The following is a 17,450-nucleotide window of genomic DNA, read 5'->3' as shown; positions in this document are numbered from 1 at the left end:
CCGGCACTGATCACGAGGTTTCCAGTAAGATACGTGTGACACACATTTTGGCTAGTGGCCAAACCTACCTGCTCTACAGGTATGTTGACCTAGGAGGAGGAGACTCGAGTCACTCTCGCTTCAATAAGGTGTGTGTATGTGTCTCTGAGTATGCGTGTGTGTGTGTGTGTGTGTGCGTGCGTGTGTTTCTGTTGAAAGTAACTTGTCAAATAGCTAATAGTGCCAAGGTCTAACAATGACATTGAGTGAATATTAAACCTGTTGCAACTGATAAGCCTCTTTCTAAAATTATATTAAAAACAAGAGGAAAATGAATACATTATTGGATCACAATAATGTTTCCAGTAACTACAAACAGTGCTGCCAGCAAACACCGACTTGGGATCTGATCAAATCTTTTACTGCCCTGAGCTGTTCTCAGTGCTGCTAGACAAACTAAGAAATAGAGGCTTTTAATTTTGATCTGTCTATGGTCACTTTCACACTTCTCGGTCCTTAGGGTGTTTTGGACACTTTCACTCTGCCACCAAGCATCCAGCACCACCACTTTCTAGTGAGTGAACACGCACTGTTGCACACCTGTTACGCTCACCTTTCACCCTGGTCTTCCACATTCTTACTTTGCATTAAAAATATGACCATGCCCTTACTTTCCGCATTGCTCTAAACTCATCAGATATAAATGTATTTTCACTGGAGAGAGAGAGAGAGAGAGAGAGAGAGAGAGAGAGAGAGAGAATGAATGGTGCCAGTCGCTGGCACAAAAAGACATCCGTGTACATCAGGTTGGTCATCTAGATGTTATCATGCCCTGTCGCCTCCAACAGGTCTGACCTGTTGAACACAAAGCTGAAACCAGAAACCACTGTCTGCCAGTTGGAAAAGGCAGACAGAAAGTGTCAAAAAAACATGTGATACTTAATGTTGTAAATCAAACAATGGTGCCTTTATAGTGTCATTTAAAGGACCATTTAGTAATTATGCTGTTGTCTGTGTGTGTGTGTGCGCGTACTTGCCCACACAGTGCACCTGTGCAGTCCATTAGCATAGATCGGCTGACTCTATTCATGCACATTAACTTTCATTCAAGAGTTACACCTTGTATGGTTCATTTGAAAGTTTTGATGAAAAAGTTGGGTTGCATAAATCCATCAGGTGCACAGGTACCAATTGTTACTCTTAAAAGGTGACTGTTGTTGTATTGTGTAACACTGGCATTTTGTGAAGCCATTACAGTAAGCACTTCTTTCAAGTCTTTGTGGCACCACACTGGCAGGTCTACAATATGGATCTTGTAATTTGAATGATGTTCTCAGTTCATGGCTCTCTGTTCAAATTTGCAATACAGGTAAGAAGGTCAAACACAACGTGACCAGGTTAATGATAATGTTGAGTCAATATCATTTGTCATCTACAGTGTGATATCTGTGCCTGTTAGATCATTTATAAGCACCATATCTTACAAAGAGCTTTTACATGCAACTTTATTAACAATGTATCAGTGACAACATTCAGTGCAAAAGGTTGCAGACCGCAATAAGGGTGTAAAGGTCAGCGTGGTGTATGAGCATGTAGGGCAGTTGTGCTATAAAGAGGAGCAGGACTGATTGACACTCTGTGTGGCAGTCTTTGTGACTGGGGCAGTCAACTATTCCTCTGTGGGACTCAAAGACATCATAAAATGTTCTCAGGAAAACCTGGTCAGATTAAGTGATATGGCAGCAGTCCCGCTTTGGATGGTGTGACTAGATAGGAGTATCTAGTCTATAAGACACCCTAAAACAGGCATAAAAACAAGTTGTTCACAGCCTATTTGAAATTTGTCAATGGTCTGCAAGAGGCTGCCTGGCATGTAGGTGATATGATAAATAAAGCTAAGGTATAAATCTCTGAACTACTTCAAGACATCTGAACAGTAGACATTTACGCATTTAAGCAAGTGGGAGAGTGCATCTTAATTCATAGATGATATCTGTCCATAACCTTTGTGACAGGATGGTGTGGGGTTTGAGAGGGTAAACCCTGTGTGTGTGCTATGTATATGTGCTGGGATTACACTTGCACCAAGGAAAGGAAAGACTTGTCTTAATGACTCTAACAACCACTTTTGAATTGTCACTCTTGGAGAAAAAGAGAGGTGAAGTTGATTGTTCTAATTTCAGAGCAAATGGACTGATAGGTATTTCTTTGCCTTGTCAGCCACAAAAATTAATTAACTGGTCCGTTTGCTGCGCAACAATGGATTGCCGGGGTGAAATAACTCAATGTGAAGTGGCACTATAAGTCAAATCATGGCTTGTTTTCAGTTAATTCTTTTTAGTAATGTATCTGTGAGAAGTTATAAAAATGATCTGTCGTGTTTGTTGTAGCTCGTGTAAAAGATATTTGTTGCCATTAATTGACAAAATATTTTGTGTGGCCTCCAGTCATTTTATGTTTGGTCCTTTTGCTGATGACGTTGACATCATGACAATCCAAAATTGAGATGAGTTGGCAGACTAGAAAACCTTTGGTGGGTTGATTCCTCTTATTATCAGAATATATTAAGGAGTTTTTTCAGAGCACATGTGAAAACCAGTTCCAGGACAAGAAGTTAATACATATCAAAATTTATTTTTAAAAAAATCTAGAAAAACAATATGCCATTTTTCAATAGACATTATACATGATTTGAGATTTACTCCATACATATATCTTTATCAGTTCAATGATGAATGATAAGTGGATTAATCACATTAAAACAATCATACAAACAGCAAGCAAATGATGTTTGACTGAATCTTACAAATCATTTATACATCTCAGAATCACATATATCACGTGTATAGTTACTCATTAACAACATCAAATATTGTGTAAACACACTTTATAATAAGTGATACCAATAGACATGTACAGTAGTGCACATCGTTATTGTGTTAATGTGAAGTAATATCACCCACATTTATTTCTCTGTTCTGTTATCACATTGTATTTTCCAAGATTGGTCCTACATTCAGATCCACGATGGATTTTACATGTACATAGAAATAAGACAGTGATATGATGAGGAAGAAAAAGAGACCATTTCAATCGCCATAACACAGCAATTCATGCCCATATACCAAAATAAATGCCACAGTGACAGATGAGGATGAGTTTGACCTGCATCGGTGAAAAACAAACTAAATACAAAATTAAGAATTAATGCTGTACAACTGTAAAATTTGCATGTTGACCCTTTACTGTGGGGGATTGCAGAAACTCACAAGTATCAAAAACCGTGTACATTTCAGTTACTTCCCAAACACAGTTTCTATAGTGACAATCAAAAATACAGGTAAAACGTTAATATTGGTTCATAAAACCTACTAGAGCCAAAAACACTGGCTTACATGTTCTGCAATACCTTCCTCCTAAGAGGAAGTTAGTTTCTTAAACATTTGAGGCGGTAAGGATTTCTTTCAGGCAGGCCACATGGGCATTTCTAGTTCCTGAACTACTGCTCTGACTCGTTTTTTGCCTTCTACCCCCTTAGTGGCTTTTGCCTCACATGCCCATACCATTCTCCTCAATTTTCCAGCCGCTGGAGTTCTTCCCGAATTTGTATACAAGCCTCCGGCCGTCAACTCGCTCCAGGATCTCCCTCTTATAGTAATACCTGCCGGTGGAGAAGGATAAATTAGTCCCAGTCGATCCCTTTTATCACCAGTGGCACTTCACTGTTTAAAGCACTAGTTAATTAATTAAAATGCCCAAAGCAGCTTTTAGTCTCCTTAATAATAGTCTTTTATTGGTGACCAGAGAAGAATAAAAGGGACATATTACCAATTTTACATGTTAAATTCAATCTGGTCAATCTTCTACTCAAATGAAATATTACTGAGACTGTCAAAACAATTGTATGTTTTTTTGTGGCTCTGAAGGAGCTTTGTAAAATGAACAAGCTGAGACAACTCTGATGACATCACTATGAAATCACAAGGGTTTTGTTGGTTTGGACGATTAAAATGTAATGCTAAAGGCTGGCTTTACAAACTTGTGGTGTGCAATACTAAATCACCAACGGCACCGTTTAAATTTGGTGAAAGAGTTATGCTATGTTGTCTAGGATGCCACAGCGCTACAAAAACTGACATTTCAGATTCAGGCAATGGTTGCAATTGTCGCATCAAAATCTTCTTTATTAGCTGCTACATTAACTCACCTCATGGCACGGCTGAGTTTCTCATACGTCATGCTGCTGTTCTTCTTCTTCTGGCCCCACATCTGAGCAACAGCCTCAGACTTGAGGAACTTAAATATGCCTTCGTGGCGATCCTCCCATTTCATCAGGCCCTGATTCCTCTCTGGGTGCATCAGAATGTCCCTGATGAACTCCCACAGGTGCGTGCCACGGGGTGCTGCAGACAGAGGGGCACAGTAAGATAAATGTCTGTTTGCATGGGTGTATCAGCATGAGTATGCAAGGTGAACAGATATGCATCTGTTGTCTTATGAGTATGCAAAATGGATGCAAAGTAGAATGTGTAAAACAGCTCAGTAGTGTTCACTAACAGATGCCTATTGAGAAGTGTTTTACATGTTGAATAGTGCAGTATGATGAGCCTCCAAACATGAACTCACCGTGTTTGTTTTTCTTTGGGTTGTCATATATGGTGGTGCCATGATCTCTGTTGATTTTAGGCGGTCGCCCCCGTGGTCGCTTGAGTCGAGACTCTCCCTTCTCTGATTTGATGTGCACCTCTGTCAACACAACACATCATTGTAAGACATTTACTTGAACTTAGTGACACTGCAGTGAAATGAAATGCAAAAAACCTCACAAACAATGCTGCTTACTCACTTGGGGTCACAGGGCAGGATAATTCCAGGTCTGATTCACTGCTGCCAGACTGTGATGAGCCACTGTTTGCAAAGCCAAACATGCCACCTGAGCACATGAGAGATATGTTGAAGATACACAGGATTCTTGAGAACTTTGGATGGAGAACAACTAATTAAAGATTATAGTAAATGTGAGAAACATCAACATGAAATACTCACTGTTGGAGGAGGAGCTGTATTCACTGTCAGACTGATTATCAGACAAGTACTCGTTATCTCCCAGAGGTGTCATGGTCAAACATGTCAGATCATAATCATCCCGGTAGTCAAACTCTTTCTTGACGAAAGCTTCCTCAGCTGGAGGTAGTAAGTAAAAGCATTAGCCTATTGTTTTCCACATAATATCCATGATATGACAGTATATAACACCCTTATACAATATTTACCTTGACCAATTCTAATGGTGCTGAGCAAAGGGAAGTTTAGGTTGTCTAAGAAGTGGTCCAGGAGCTTACAGGTTTCATTCAGCTCTGGTACTGATAAATTCTGCAACTCTGGGAAGAAAAAAAGATAGAGGGAGATGCAAAAAATTAGGACCTTTTACCCATAAACTCTAATTACAGATTTTTACAGAACAGCTATGTCTATTTTTAGACCACATGAGACTTGTGAGATTCTATAAATCATGCATATGTACATGAGAGGGTGCAGTTTACCATATTTGGTCTTGTATTCCTGCAGACTCTGGTGGAGGATTGGACCAAGCTGTGGACCAAAGACCCCAATAATCTGGTCCTGCTTCATCTGGCAGAGGGTGTGGCCATCCATTGCACAGAATGCCAGACTCAGGGTGCTGGCATCAAACTTGGTGCTCTCTACATGGTCACTGAGCCACTCCAAAACATGGTCTGCTGTCCAGTAGTGAGGGTTGACCTGCCTGTACCACTGACCTGAGAAAGTAACAATCAGGAATTATTTGATATTCTTCGGAGAACAAATGGTGTGTTTAGGTTAATATCCCTAAGTGCTTTAGTTGCACTATTCAGCATCGAGTTTTAGCAGCTAGAAGTAGCGGTGAGGCACAGATTTAGAAATGGCAAAACCATCAGGAAAAACCTTCCTCCTAGTTTGTGCATCTAATTAAGTTGGATTAATTGACAGTTATCTTTTAGAAAACCACCCAAACAATATTGCAACACCTGCTTCTTAAATGAATTGTGCCTTGTCTACCTTCTTAGCTATTGAAATAATGTCAAGTCTGAATCATCATCCTGTAAGGATTTTGTCTTTGAGATGAGATAAACACAGCAAACAGAGCCGTTTCAACTATGAGGTCACAGCATTCTTCTCCTGTGGTTGTGTTGAGTTAAACATTGTCTGTCTGGTAAATAATTAAGCCAGCAGTGTCTGAATGAGGTCAAAGAGAAGTTAAGCGAGATAATGTTGACCGTGAGATTAGTCTTTAACTGAAACTACCCCGCAACTCAGACTGGTGTATGATGGTTAACAAAGGCTTCAGAACCCAAGGACTAAACATTTTTGACTCTATTGGTGTCACAAATATTCCACATACAACTGAGATGTCAGCAGGGATAAGGCAGCAGATGATGTTGCTCTCACCACTTATGTTGGAGCTGTATGGTGGATTGTTGATCTGCATGGCATTGATGCTGGGCAGCACACTCCTTTCCTGCGACAGGTCATCAGGCAAAGCAGTCTGATACATGGTGAAGTTGGCATGAGTCAGGACGCTACTTAGGCACGGTGATGACATGGAGACACTGAGAAACACAAGAAAATACTTGTTTACACACCAGTAAAAAAAAAAAAAAAATAGAAACGAGCTGCGGTAAATTCAAGGAGATTTGTCAGTTAATTTACAAGTATTACTTCTACACATGACCACTCTCATATCTCATTTAAATAGTTAGTCAATGTCCTTTACCTGATTAGAGCACAAGCCAAAAAAAGATGCAAAAAAGGGATGCTCCGAGACAATCCACTGTGTGTGTATTTGTATAGTTTCCACTGTGTGAGTATGAGCGCTCTCTTCTTCTTCTCTATGTAATCTCTCTTTCCGAGACAAAGATGCACCTGCTCCTGCTTTTAATAACCTCCTACAAAACTCCCTTATACCTCTGAGTGGGGGGCGGACTCAGGTGCATTCAGGGGAATTCCACCTGAAAGTGGCCACACCTCCTTCCCTCCTCCTCTTTCCTAAGAACTTGATCAACAAAACAAACCTGTCCTGCTTTTATTTCCCAGCTCTCTACCTATCTCTTGCACACCATTACTTAGGGTTAGATTATATTCCTACTTACACTGACTGTGTAAGCTATTATGGGTTTGCTTGCCCTTACGACATTCTTTTAACTCAAACATTGTGAACAATGCTGTAGTGTGTTGGAGGATTTTTACCCAGCACAAATACATAAAAGCAGCCATTACAAACATGTCATGTAGTTTGATTTGCTTCAGTAATTTCTGCAATTGCAATTTTAATTTGTTTGTAGAATGGAATATATAATGCAGCACTGGAACCTTATCAAAATTATACAGATAAACAAAAACATTTCAAGGTTTTCAATATCTTAAATTTTTTTCTATTCTTATTTTCTCAATTGTTTTTATTTTTTTTATAAATAATATATTTTCTGTCAGTATTTCCAGCAAAGTAAGCATTTCGTTGTACAAGACAACTGTTTTGAACTGACTTTACTTGAAGTTTGCAGAAAGTTGCAATTTCTAAAAGTAGACAGACACGCAGTGTGTGACGACGGGTATGACTTTTAACAGCCGAGCTTTTACGAGAGTGAGATAAGAACTTCATCAAGCTGTACTCAGATTGCTCCTCAAATGTATGTCACTAAGCCAATGTGGTAGCCATGTCTTTACAAAAAAGTTCCAAAGGAAATACACACACACTTAAAACCAAAAATATATATTTATATATAGTGAAATGTAGAGTAATATTAATGATCATTAATGATCACAAAAAAATGGGGGCAGCTTGTTTGTTTAGTGCTGTAACTGTGACTTACTCCGTTTCTAATCAACGTATCTCTGTTGGCAGTCATTATGCCAAGGTTGGTTGGAATGGCCAAAACAAACCATACCAGCCCAGCACCTATCAGTGCAACGTGCTGTTTAGATAAGAGTCACGCAGCCTTTGGCTCAATTCAGGTCACTCCACCATGCCAACAGCTCAACAGATCCAACTTGCTTGTTGACTTCAGAGGTGTTGTTTCATGTGTGACTTGGCAGCTGACCAATGCTGCCTATTAGCTAAGTTATTTTGGATTTGGCAGTACTGTCCAGTTTTTATGCCATTGCAGCCAGGACCATCTCACAGAGTACACAATGTATGGAAGCATTTTCTTACTCACCCGGGTAAAAAATATAATTTTAAGGGTAAAGTAAAACTGTGTAACTTTACAGCGGCCACAAGTGGTAATAACATTAAAAAAAAAAAAAATAGTAGTTACTGGACGTAACTCCAGAAGCACATACAAAATAGAATTATAATTTCAATACAAACACTCATGTCAAGTCGGAATACAGCTTAACTTTACAAATCTTGGATTCCCTTGACAAAATGTAACAAAAACTTAGATGGCAAGGAGGCCTGTAGAGCTTTGCATCAACTGGCACAGCAGTTGGGGGTGTGTGACTTAACGGTGTTACAGAGACCGCACCCAATCAACCCAAATTAGGTGCAACAGGTGTTAGTCAGCGGTGACATTCTTCCTAATACAAGTCAGCGCATCCTGAAGATGATTTTGAAGCTATTATATTTAGGTCGAATAGTTCCATGTTGTTACTTAAAGGCCATGTCATTTTTATTTTCCATTTCCACCTGCAAAAACATTTCAGGATTTAGTCAGTACAGCTGCAAAACTGCAAGGCCAAAATGAACAACCTTGGACAATTTCAAATACAATACCACCTGGACAGTGAGAATTTCAAACTGTGGCAAAAACTGGCAATATTACTTCTACCTAATCAAAAACTATAAATTGAGAGTAAGGTACAGCCTTACAACAATGACTTTGAAAACGTCCTGATTATAAAAGGGACTTAATGGTGTCATTTTGCACACAGAGTCGCGGGTTTTTTATGTCGCAGTAAACTGAGGGTGACTCACCGCTCGTATCCAGTGGTTAATAATTTCCTGCCAAAACCTCTCATACTTTGGGCTGCTGCTACCATAAACAATGTAGTGCTAAAATATGAGGAAAATTAAATAGGTAGCAGACTACATTATCACAATCATATGAACACACCTGAATATCAAAGCCACTTAGAGTAATCTCTGGTAGGGCCACACAATTTTGGGACCAGGCTGCAATGATTTGCTTCCATTCAGCCATCAGATTATTACTAAGGTTCAACAGTAATGTTGAGTGAAAGAAGAGGATGTTAAATTTCTTCCCAAAGGTTTTACATGTAATTGAGGTCAGGGCTCTGTGCAGGCCAGCCTCTTAAAACAGACGTGGTGTTCCACACAACAGTTGCTTTTTTTTTATATATATATGGTTAACTAACAACTAATACAAATAAAACGTCACCTGACATTTTTTCAGACCAAAATTAAATGGTGATGTAGGCACACATTTTTAGATTTAGCCTTTGGAATGCGTTTCAGCCAGTAATTGTCGGTAAACCTCTGTTTTCTCCCACATTTCCCAACATCACTCACGCCCAGTTTCTCCAGTGTGTAGCTGGAATGCAGCCATGCAGTTTTTTTCTTTCTGAAAAGGTAACAGCTTTCATGGCCTGAGGACTAACAGGCAAATAATTTCATCACTTGTAATTCATGCTGTCTTATTTATCCACACTTCATTACCTGGGCTATTGCTTAAGACAGTGCTTTCCACAGCAAGTATTAAGTATTCCCTTCTGTTTGTGTGCAATAAAAAAGACTGAAGGAGTGACGCTGTCGAGCAGTGTCATCATGGAAGGGTTAGGTAAACCATTACAATTGTATGTGGACATATCTGTGTGTGTTTTGCGTGTAGACACTAATAGGAATTTTATTAAAATATGAAAACTCAAATCTTTCCCTGGATGTAAAATTTCTATATCTTTATATATTGCACAAAACAGAAGGGAATACTTAATAAAACAATAAAAAGCAACAAACCTCAAGAGAAACAGTGGAAGAAATTTAGCTGCAACTCAACCTAAATAAAAAACTTTTACTCAACTCTGAGCAACATGTGAGCTCTATTGTACATTAACTAATTTTGAAACAGCATAGAGCTGCCGATGAAACATCAGGTGTCAATTACTTTTGAACTCTTGCAATTTGAGCAATATGTGTCAAGGCCAATTCATGGTTTTTGCACACGTGTGAACACAAAGATCATTAATCCATAACTGATCAATACATTTAGATTAGTTGTCTAATGTACATGTGAAGAAGGGGTCCTTATACACAGCAAATTTCTGGAGTGAAATATCCTGGAGTTAAACAAAGAGTTTGATTTTGGGAGTTTATTTTCTAAGTAAGACTACAGCTTGTGTTCAGGGAGACTCTTTCGTGGGTAGTATTTTGGGGTTCATTCGCTGAGTGTTGAGGAGCATGATTCAACACCACTCCCGGTGTTTACTGTGCAGCTTTGTTGCCGTATTGGCATTTCCCAAGATGCCTTAGTTATTTTTTCGGAATTTCTGAGAATAAAGCAACCACATTCAATCTAAGTGATGGGCAGAGATTATATTTACTTTTGTTAAAACATGCTGTTTATTAATATTTCAATGAAGACATAATGATAAATGAAATAGGGTTATCATTCAAAACTGTAAGTGTACAAGGTAGGAACGTAACGTAGATAGCAATCACAGTCTCACTTATGCATCGGTTAGTCTGCAACTTGTTACACAAAGTTCCCATGCAGCATTAATTGTTGCACACTGCATATAATTCTTGAATATAAATTTGTGAATTGTATCTTGTTATCTTGTCTTACCTAAAACCTTTATAGTGTGATGAAATTTGAACTCTATGAATGTCAAACCATACACACTTTTAAGCGTTGACTGTTAACATTGCAAAAGAGCTCACACTCAAACAACTCAAGGTTCAAGTAAAATGGAATCGTCATGGGAGTTGAGTTTTAACTCCTGAAGAGTTCAGGTTCAACTCCTGAAAAGAGTTACTTTCACTCTGCCTGAGAGTGAATTCGATGGTCTCACATGTACAAGCAAAAAGAGTTGATTTGAACTCAAAGAGAGTTTATTCCAAAGATGTGAATTTGCTGTGTACACTTACTTTTGGTTGTAGCATGTATAGAACAGTGTGAATGTATGTTTGTAACAAATGTCCGTTACTATGGTGGGTCCCCTGTTGCACAAATCACACGCACCCGCACCGTACTGTTCAATGGGTTTTATTTTACCACACGTTCTGCTCCATCCACAATCTGTCCTCTCTGACTGTCGTTCCATCCGGTGCATCACTGCTGGTTCATATGGAGAGAGAGACAATCAGTGATTGAGTTCAGCTGAGGCTAATTAAGCCTTTTCCTGGCACCGTTCCCTGAATCACTCTCCCGCTCTGTCCCTCCTACACCTGAGCCAAACCACGCCCCGCTACCACAATGCTGTTTTTAGTTTTAATTCATAGCTGTCTTTGGACATGAATGGAAACCATAAACGTCTATGAAGAGCGATATCTCCCTCCTTGTTAAAAACCTTTCCAAATAAAAGTTGAGACTTGGTGAATTAATGTAATATATTCAAATTGAATGTGCGTAGCGCCTGAAGAACAATACCAATGGCCAAATACATTCCGATCTAGATTGTATCCATATAGTCAGCTTAAAAACTATTGCACGGATATTGTTTTAATATATTCGTACTTTGTATGAAAAAAAGCAGCTTTGTGAGAAATCCTTTTGTCTTTGTTTAGATCCCCATTATTATTATTATTATTGTTATTATTATTATTATTATGGATTCAAGCAGCATTGCTTGCATCATGAAAATCCATCTCGTCTTTGTTCTGATTATTAGGGCCATAGTGCTGAGTTGAGAAAAGGCCCTGTTGTTCTGTAAGGATTTAACATTAGCAGTCGGAACACCAAGTCGTGCGATGGTGGTGAAAAATGTACAAGTAACACAGAGTTGATTTCTAAGCAATTTATTACATATATACTGCATGTGTGTGTATGAGTATACTAAGGGACTGTATGCCTAATAGATGCAAACACTTCTGTTTCATACAGTATGAAAGATTTTCCATTGTCCAACTAGCGGGACACTTTTATTGTGAAGTAGTTACAGGAAATGTTTATTCGCATTCCAGTAAAACAGGAATGTTTTGAACAACCAGATATTGTTGGTTTGCTTTTTCATTCCAGTCACCGTCATCTGTTTTGTATGTTTGTATGTGGTCGCAGTCGCTGCGCAAACTATAAAACGAAGAACGCTGTCAAACCAGTGCAAGCCTTACACATAGCTGCTTAACGTTAGCATCAGCATGCCTGATTAGTGTTGAAAATGGTATTGTGCATGAACAGGATTCATTTCTCATCACAGAAACATACACTTTGCTTTACGCTACTAAAAATTGAAGACCAGCTGCACCAACTACTTCACTGCATGTGCCTTTTTGATCGAATTTAAAATACTATATTGTGTGACATCCTGTGGCCAGCGATTACCAGCCTATGGTATGCCTATGCATATTTCATGTATTGTGGCCTCATTGTGTTTGTGATGCATATGAATTATTACCACTTCATATACGCCTGGGATTAAAAGGTCAGCCTAATTATCCACATTGAGCTCAAATGCAATTATTAATAGCTAATGTCTGATGTTTCCGTCACAGTCTGTAAAATTTGAATGTCCATACATTTTGTACTTTGAGATCTGACATTACTTCCATTTTCAGTTACTTCGTATATTGCCCTCACTGATCAGCACTGTGAATGCATCAGCTGCTTCTCAGAATTTTAATTGGGTTTCTGGAGAGCAAGCTACACAACACTGTGTGCTATTAGTGTCTCTCCGCAACTCTGAATTATTTTCACACACTCTGTTAGTGTCTTCTTTTATTCATGTGAAAATAATGCTGAGAGGATGTCTTTTTAACAGGGGAAACACATTTTGAGGCTGGATTGGTTACATAACAAACATTAAGGTATTACTCATTGTATTTTGGTTTTAAGGTGTATGTAAACAGTCATCCAAGCAAAGAATGCACCAGGATGTCATTTGGAGAATGTGCCATTTAAAAGGTTTGAACAAGCTCTGGAATCGTATTAGTCACACACAATGAAAAAAAAAAAAAAGTCACCACACGCAGTTTACCATTTTTCGAATCCCAAAAAGTGAGAGAATACCAACAAAACTGGGACATCATGCTAGGGCTCACCACTATTTTAATAACTAATTAAACTGTTGATTATAACTTAAACTAATCAGACTCAATCAGTTTATAGTCTGATAAAATTCCTTGGCTTCATTTTGAATCTGTCACTGGAAAGTATAGACATGAAGTGTACATGATGTAAACAGTGACATTGAACATTAACCAGAGCTCTGCCTTGATTGGAGGATTCTGTTTAAATTCAACCTGGCGTCCGTCCAAATACTTCATGTTGACTTTGAACTCTCCACCTCTGGTATAATGATTCAGGTAAAGGAAGAGTCACACAAAACAGCATGGGAAGAATGTGTATCGGGGTGACGAGCGCAACTCATCACGCATCATATACATCACACCAAAACAGCCTGCATGTGCAGATTGATAAGGTCATTAGGCAAGTTGCTGTTGCAGACCGAGGTCTCTAATGCATTTGCAAAATGTCAAAATAAAAATTGGATTGGGCAGTCCTGAATAATCAAATCCCACGGCTGTGTTTGCTGCTGCTGTATGCGACACTTTGCAAAGAAATTTCAAAGGTGATATGAGAGAATTTCAATGAGAAATACAGTACCAGCAAATTACATTATAATTACAGCTGAGCTCTCATTTCTGAAAAATGAATAGGTACTGTTGGTCAAAATCTACAAATGATTGCAAAGTACCAAGTGAAGTACATAATTCCATTTTACAGAACTGTATCTCACAACTACAGTATTTAAATGTCTTTACCAGGTGTTTATGTCGAAGATGAATTGTGCCTGCATGGTCTGCAGCCTCTGGAACAATCACACTGAATCTTTCTAGCTGCTGGAGCCAAAAGCTCTTATATTCTGCACTCTGCTGGACATCTGGGGTATGTACAGCACTTTTTAAATCTTTGCAGTCCTGAAAAAAACCTTACAATTGTGTGGGATCACACGCTAAAGGCATTTTGCTGTAAATTTCCTCTTTAAAGACAGAAACTAGAAATACCTGGTGGTTCTTATTTTGGGAAGTGTTGATTATATTCTATCTAATTTAAATACATATCATCATTTTATGGTGGCTGAACTAAAAGTTTCTGTAAGAGTAAATTGGGGCCATGTGATTTAAGCGGTGTGGTCAGGGTTTAAGCTTAAATGGTGGAAATGAGCAACAAACAACAGTCTTCTGTGTTGAAAGTCCAAAGTTCAGCCTACATCATCAGCCTACATCCTGTGGGGGGGGGGGGGGGTGATGATGAAGTCCAGGCTTTGTTAACATTCAGAGGGAATTTGACATCATTGCATTTGTGATACATCGGCAGAAAACTTTATTTCATCTTTCCAGGGCTTTGGCCTGCTGTGAAGTGCAAATTACTGTGCTTTCTGGAACCTTTACAGGTTTCAGTTCCTAAGAAATCAAACTTTTAGATGAAGAGCAGTCAGGACGGAGTCACTTGCGGCGAGTGTCCGTAAGCATCACTGAAGTGTTACATTCCCACTGAGAAGACGGAGTGATATCTCTAGTAATGAGCAGGGTGTGCTGTTATGCTGATTTGAGCACGTTACAAATGTACAGTTGACCAATCAAATCGCTGGGTCGGAACTACTTGTTGAATAATCATCATTTGAACATTGGTAACTGCAAAACTGACAAGAGTTGAGTGTTGGATCACTAACAGGTGAGACGATGCCTGCACACTATTTCCACAAGTGTTCATCAGGCCATTAGGAAATCCGAGTATGAGCCAGTAAATAATAAGAGCGCTTAAATGTGTACCTGTTTTTGATGCAGTAAATCAAATTTATTGTTTGAAACCTTGAGCCACAGTGTTGTCCTCAGGGTCAGACTGTCAACGCAGGGGTTTTACTGTGATGTTCTCGGGTGTCTGAGGGAAAACATTCAGCGTAAACAACCTGAACTGTGCCACAATAGCGCCTGGATTTCCCACACACCTCACATTGAAAACACTTCAGTTTCACGCTCATAGCAACACAGTCCTGCTATGTTTGTGTGCGACAGCAACTGGTGGGGTGGAGAAAGTTGTGTTGATAGATTTGTCAGTAGCTTCTCAACAGTAAGATTTATTCTTTTGTCAATACATTCTATCTGTTATAGCCACTGCTCTTCATTTGTAGAGAATTCTCTGCCTCCCTCACGTCACGCTCTATAACTGCTTCTCCCGCAGGCAAACCTACCCTCTCCCCAGTTTTTCTTTCCATCAGTGCCCCCACCCCACCCACCCACCCACACATTCAGCAGGAACCTGTCCTTGAAAGGTCTGAGTCCAAACTAGGGTGCCAGACGGCATCCCACTCTCTGACAGTGGATTGTGGTAATTAGTGTCAGCTAGCCTAATTAATGTCAACATTTTCAGACCAGGTAGAACCCTGAGGAAACCACACAGCCTGTTACTGCTTTGTAGACCAGCACACAAACACGTCCAGCCATCTGCAATAAGGATGCAGTAAACAAATGTTCCACCGTCACAAAAAGAAAACGCAAGTAATCAACATCATTCTTATGAGTTCAACTTGTGTAACAGCAACACCAACCACATTATGTTTGCAGTGAGCGGTAACCTTTCAAGGAGAATCTACCTTTCTCCTCTATTCAACCCCATCATGGTTACCTTTTTTTTTTTTTTATAGCAACACTTCTAGTTTGTCTATAACATAACTAGTTACTTAACCTCATTCTCAGGCTGCCACTTCCTCTAAAATGCCAAATTTTTATATGGTATAAATATATATATATATATATATATTGTCAACATATATGTTTATATATATATATTTATGTGACATAACTGACATACATAAACTTTGTTTTAGCAGCTGCCTTTGTGAAGGCAATATCCCATAGGGCCGACGCCTATGGGGTTAATTGCCACCATCTTGACAGAAGAACCTTGTTAAGTGTTAATACTTAGTCCAAACATGGCTGAACAGGAAAGGCTGAACATTTTTCTGACAGATCAGACCATTGCAAAGAAGCAGAAGTGTTCAGTGTTCAATGTTCAATGTAAAAACAAGTCATGAATGCCAAAATGTGTCAGGTTAATTGGTGATTCTACAAATTGAGTGTGTGAATGGCCTTTGTTTCTGTCTGTCTTTTTGTGCAGGCCCTGGGATGAACTGGAGACCTGTCCAGGGTGTACCCTGCCTTTGCCCTTCAGTATATGCAGTGCAGTCAAGCGCTGCAGAGGGGAAGCGTGTGCATGACTCTGGTGTATGTGAAACAGACATAATTATCTTGACTTCATTTGCTGTCTGACAGCACAAAGAGTTTGATTCACTAAAGGCTCTAATTACAGAACTTATACTGAGGGAGAAAACTCCTCTGCTGCCTGACTGGTCTCCTCGTCTCTCTTCACTCAGTGAAGCTCTTTTTGACTACAGTACCAGGACTCAGGAGCTTGTATTTTTGTCTGTCTGCCTGTCTGTCTGACTTTCCAGTTGGCTTCCCACCAGATGTCTTTTTTCCACCTCATGGAGCCCGAATCACTGCTGGCAGAATAAAATACTCAAATATAATTTTCCATTTCAGTTTATTTTTTTCATGTCTGCTTTTTAGCTTGATGTTTTGTCTTGCTTGTTGGCCATGTTTTAAGAAGTCATCAAACTACCCCCAAAACAAGTGAGTAAAATATATAAGTACATGGCCTTCAGTGAGAAAAAGAAAATCCTTTTTGCATTTCATGATGGCTGTCTTTGTCTTCTCCTTTTGCTTATTGTGACTCTGTCTGAAAAACGCCTGTCCTTGTTCAGTATAATCTGATCGTAACTCAATGTAATCTTACTGCTAATATCAACATTCTGTATAACAGTGAATTAAAATCACAGTGGCCTTCTAGCCTTTTATTTACTGCTCTTTATTCATCATCTCCATGCAGCCTTCTGTCTGTGTCCCAACCCTCAGCCTTCAGTATCCTTTTATCTCTGTATTGAAAACCAGGACTGCATTATTCATTATAAAAATTAACTTGGTATCAGTCGTGTGGGCACACACATGCCTAATTACAAAATGCTTTGCAAATCCCTTTTAGGTGAATGGAAAATATTGAAATTTGAAATGATGGGGGATGTGACAGTGTAATTCTGTATTGGCCCAACTGTGAATTGACTCCATGTGCTTTCAAGGCAATTACCCATTTGCAACACCTGATTTTGAATAAGAGACATTTTAACAACAACAAATCACATAAATAACTATCAGAAGTAACTACTGGTAATATATTGTTCAAGTTAAAATGACAGAAAAGTGGGTTTCACTCATCTGTTAATATCACTTATTCAATCTAAAA

General features: G+C 39.1%; 1 protein-coding gene across 1 annotated transcript; it reads right to left on the bottom strand.

Moving 5' to 3' along the window:
* Nucleotides 1-2,521: 2,521 nt before the first annotated feature.
* On the bottom strand, nucleotides 2,522-6,889 carry elf3 (E74-like factor 3 (ets domain transcription factor, epithelial-specific)). The gene is made up of 9 exons (XM_069140251.1): nucleotides 6,752-6,889; nucleotides 6,427-6,587; nucleotides 5,523-5,756; nucleotides 5,253-5,360; nucleotides 5,026-5,163; nucleotides 4,826-4,912; nucleotides 4,606-4,725; nucleotides 4,187-4,382; nucleotides 2,522-3,640 (listed from the first exon to the last, which is right to left on the bottom strand). The coding sequence occupies exons 2-9, from the start codon at nucleotides 6,578-6,580 to the stop codon at nucleotides 3,529-3,531; spliced, it is 1,149 nt and encodes a 382-aa protein (XP_068996352.1). The 5' UTR covers nucleotides 6,581-6,587; nucleotides 6,752-6,889; the 3' UTR covers nucleotides 2,522-3,528.
* Between the last annotated feature and the right edge of the window lie 10,561 nt (nucleotides 6,890-17,450).

This window comes from Embiotoca jacksoni, unplaced genomic scaffold (genome assembly GCF_022577435.1).
Source record: "Embiotoca jacksoni isolate LCO1_2020_lvr unplaced genomic scaffold, fEmbJac1.0.p SCAF_1, whole genome shotgun sequence".
NCBI classification, from domain to species: Eukaryota; Metazoa; Chordata; class Actinopteri; family Embiotocidae; genus Embiotoca; species Embiotoca jacksoni.
This window is presented reverse-complemented; position numbering and strand designations above follow the sequence as displayed.

What these genes read in the sequence shown, in the direction of transcription:
- elf3 (XM_069140251.1), bottom strand. Translation starts at nt 6,580, where the DNA reads ATGTCATCACCGTGCCTAAGTAGCGTCCTGACTCATGCCAACTTCACC. An exon ending in ATACAGCTCCAACATAAGTG is followed by an intron (nt 5,757 to 6,426) that starts GTGAGAGCAACA and finishes TTACTTTCTCAG; the next exon opens with GTCAGTGGTACAGGCAGGTC. An exon ending in GGAATACAAGACCAAATATG is followed by an intron (nt 5,361 to 5,522) that starts GTAAACTGCACC and finishes TTTTCTTCCCAG; the next exon opens with AGTTGCAGAATTTATCAGTA.